This window comes from Pinus tabuliformis, chromosome J, assembly GCF_031772625.1.
Source record: "Pinus tabuliformis cultivar Carrire ecotype Pingquan chromosome J, CPIR1, whole genome shotgun sequence".
Classification (NCBI taxonomy): Eukaryota; Viridiplantae; Streptophyta; class Pinopsida; order Pinales; family Pinaceae; genus Pinus; species Pinus tabuliformis.
Window position 1 is genome coordinate 405,238,077 of NC_142295.1, and position 4,126 is coordinate 405,242,202.

The 4,126-nt window shown below is 39.6% G+C and overlaps 1 protein-coding gene across 1 annotated transcript; it reads right to left on the reverse strand.

Moving 5' to 3' along the window:
- Positions 1–1,684: 1,684 nt before the first annotated feature.
- On the reverse strand, positions 1,685–3,062 carry LOC149227539 (protein EXORDIUM-like 2). The gene has a single exon (XM_089377807.1). It carries the CDS (start codon positions 2,907–2,909, stop codon positions 1,833–1,835), a length of 1,077 nt encoding a protein of 358 aa, XP_089233933.1. The 5' UTR covers positions 2,910–3,062; the 3' UTR covers positions 1,685–1,832.
- Between the last annotated feature and the right edge of the window lie 1,064 nt (positions 3,063–4,126).

Consider the following 4,126-nt stretch of genomic DNA (forward strand, 5'->3'; position numbering starts at 1 on the left):
TTGAAGAAATGGGCATTGTTGGGTCAGTGACAAAAGAGAGAACCATACAAGTTAATAAATCAGAGAAATATAGTGATCCAACAAGCGAATGAACCACTGGAAAAAGGTGGTTTCAAACTAGCATATGATGAAAAAAGACTCGATCAGAGTAAAATAGTGATCCAAGTGAATGAACCACTGGGAAAAATGGTTTCAAAGTTGTACCATACGATGAAAAGAGACTAAATCAGAGAATATAGTAATCCCAACAAGTGAATGAACCACTGGAAAAAAAAATGGTTTCAAAGTTGCATACTATGAAAAGAGACTAAATCAATAAGTACAGTGATCACAACGTGGATAAACCACTGGAAACATAGCAAACATCTATTATATAGGACCCCGAGGACATGTAAGTAGTGGCAAGAGCAAATGTTAAAATAGAAGCTATACCTCGTCAAGGGTTTTAAAAACAAACGGTTTTTGTTGGAAACGTATGCAAACTGTCTTGTGACAGATAATATAAAAATATAAATTAAATGTTGCAATTAGTGACGGAAATCCAACGGAAGTAATCAGTGGCTGGAAATGGAGATAACCCTTTTTCACTTATTCCAGAACAAACATCAATTATTCCAGAGCAAAGACTTTAATTAATTAAATATAGGAAGACTAATTAAATAATTCTTTTCACTTCCATTATCCCTTCCCATTTATGTTAAGGTTGGTGAATGATACAAAAGGCAAGGCTACATGATTCTTTAGATCAGTTACATATTGTTGAACATATCCAACTGGCCAGTTAAGCACTCACTGCTTCAGAAGACGGCCTAAAAGAAAAACAGCGTGGAACAGATTCTAAACTGCTTAGAAAAACCAGTGTTAAACACCACAGTTGAGGGAAGTAATATGCAGAACAAACTTATCATTGTGGCACCCTTCACACTCCTCTAGTGTACTTTGGCCGGCTTTCGATGGTTTTTACAAAACATAGTTTCAGTAGTATAGAGAATACCCACCCAGATAGAAGCCAGTAAATGCTTGAAAGACACTGCTTCCCATTATCAAGAAAATGGTTCTACTGAACACCAGCCCCGGCTTACCACCCATGGTAGGTGTATTGAAAGATAAACAGAATTAATAATAATTATTGAGTCCAGAAATCCATTTTACAGCTTAGTATGATATGATGTGTAGTATGATGTGTAGAGCTGTCAACAAAAATTGAAGTTGTGATGATGTATGCCAAAATAAAAAATTTAAATAATTATACAGAACATTTAAATAATGCTAGTTCATAAAATAATGTAGGCTCATGAAAAACTGAATTCCTCTAGTCTTATGTTAAATCAGCTCATAAAATAATGTAGGCTCATGAAAAACTGGATCCCTCTTGGCACCTCTTGGCACTGGATCCACTGGATCCCTCTCAACTCATATTAGATCAGTATTAAATTGGTATTTAAAATAGATCCATACTAGTTTATTAACATTCAATGCACAGCCAATTTCCATTAAATCTAGGTATTTAAGAGATATCCATCCTGGTTTATGAACATTTTAACACACCCAATGTCCCATCGAAATTTTAAGATCATATTCCGTCTCTCCAAACAACATTTCAAGGGCAAATGAAACAACACCCAGCACCAATTTTGCTACACATTCAAACGAAAATATGGTTTTCCCCCTTTTGAAACTGATAAAAACAAAAAGAATTTGCTTTAAAACCCTGTGTAAAGAATAAAGAATACATATTTAAGATTCTATCTGCAGAAACGCTGCACCCTATGCACCTAACTCTACGTTCATGCTTCCTTTTTAAAATCCCAGACTTGAAATTACAAAAATGTTCATACTAATGTCTCGCAAGTTCTGGTAGCAGGATCCCACATAGCTGGTAACAAAAATGTTCTCCCATTAACTCCATGGGAGTTATAGCTTGCCCCCGTCATTTTATCAACTAAGAGCTCGCCGGGAAACCCAGGATAAGCCCCCTTTCCATATATTCCCGTGCAGGCGGACACCGCCTCTAGAGGCGCAGCAGAGTCCCCTTGAAAATAGCCGTTGTTAAATGTATTAGTAGCTGCTCCTGCAAGAACGGTGGCAATGTTGATTATCATCCCATCGATACCCACGTCACCGTTTGGTGCCACCAATGGAGGAGTCTGGGGTCCATACATGGGTTGATGAAATGGCCATGCGCACTGTCCAGGACACTGACTTGCAGAGTTCCCAACCCACGCGTATGGCAAAAGATGACGAGGCTCCTTCTCCTTCCCCATCGTTCGGCTTCTTGTCGCCTTCTGGTGTGATAATACATTGAGACTGTCATGGAATCCGCAGGAACTCATGCAGAAACCCTCAACGGCAACATCCTCAGAGGTAAGCACCAAGTATACAGCATTTTCTTTTGTCGCTTTATTCTTGTGTAGAGGCCGAGGCCGAGGCAGAGGCAGAGATCTCGACTTAACAGCAGCTTCAACTAGAGAAGCAATGTCAGCCCTCTTGAGTGACTTGCCGAGGGAATAATCTTGGTCTACCTTCTGCTTTCCTAGCATTATAACACTGGAAGGCTCCGCCTTGTTAGGGGCTGCGCCCACATACTTCTCAGTGGTCTTCCACCAAGCAGACGCGGAGGGTTTACTTCTTGTCCCCTCTAACGCCACTGCGCCAAGAGATTGAAGAAAATCCCCCACAATGGAGCGTTGAACAGGGGTGAATTTTCCATACCAGATTACGTGGAGTTGGGTCAATCCACTGGCAGAAAGCAGAGGGCCATCGTGGTAAGTCAAGACAACAGATGGCCCTTCCACCAAAGCCGCAAGTTTTCTCGACTGTCCAGAAGCACGGACTCCAGATAATATCACTATACACACCGCTATATGTAGCAAGGCAGACAGTCGAAGCCAAGAAAAAGAACAAGCCATTTTAACGCTCTCTATCTATCACACAGCAAAAAGACGCGAGCTCCCTTGGATTCAGAGGAACAAACCACAGTAACCTCGATAACTCGTTACAAACACAAGGTGAAAAAACAAACAGGCAAGAAGAGAAAATCGATTGCTGTGAGGAAGCACAGGGATGAACGATATTTAAGTAGGGGAGGCTGTGCAAGTGGGGCGCGATTATCAAGAGGTGAAGGCGATTGACAGAAGAGCGCCCTGCTGGCATGTATTATTGTTTACCGTATAGTCGACCAACTTCACCTGCATTGCTGCCATTTTCGTTCGCACTCACGACATGCTCCATTATTGGTTACAGCTATGGGGCGCCTGTCCAGATGCCTGATAACACGTGTCTTAAGCAACGCTTCCGTTCTTTTCTGTTTCAAGGAACTGTAGTTAATTTAACCGGGGCCGGGTTCAAATAATAAGAGGGGACCCGGGGATCATTAAAATACAGCTGGCTCACTGCCTAGGATTCGAAGCGGTTCAGCGTGCGTACGGACATGGCAGGACACTGGTGAATTATTAAATATTACTTTAAACGTTAAGAGCGTAACATACCTCCAGTTGCCGAGATTAATATGAGCTGGCCGCTCTGTCCAATGACTAGCGAGGTACATGAACGTAAGCTATCAGCTGTAACGCACTCTCGTGAAGTAAACGTCACGTCGTCTGTAATCGAGTCCTCCTGAGTATCCCAGCGCTATTGATCGCCGGGCAGTCCAGAAAGGAATTTGATTGGTGAAAACCCAGAAAAAAAAATGAAAACCACGTGAAAATAATGGGAGTATTTTGGCATTTGATGCCAAACCTAGTCCTGCAGCAAATGAATCCTTGAGTTATAAAAAAAATTGGATGGTTTTTATAGAGTTTCTTCGTTATTTTATATTAGTTATTGTATTTCATGTTTATATTTAAATATCTATTGTATTTAATGTTTGAAGAAGGTTTTGTTTAATTAATTATTATTTTATATATTTAGAGTTTTTGTTTGATTTTTTTCAGCAAGTATTTTGTTTGATTTGTTAGTGGCTTTTTGTAAATTTGATTTAATAAAAGGGTTGTCTAATTAATTATTGTCGTTATTATATATTTAGAGTTTTTATAGGAAATAGTTAAATAATTTTTTGGTTTATTGGTGATATTTTTTATTAGATATAGATTATAGATAAATGTCTTTCTGATTAATCACATTACTA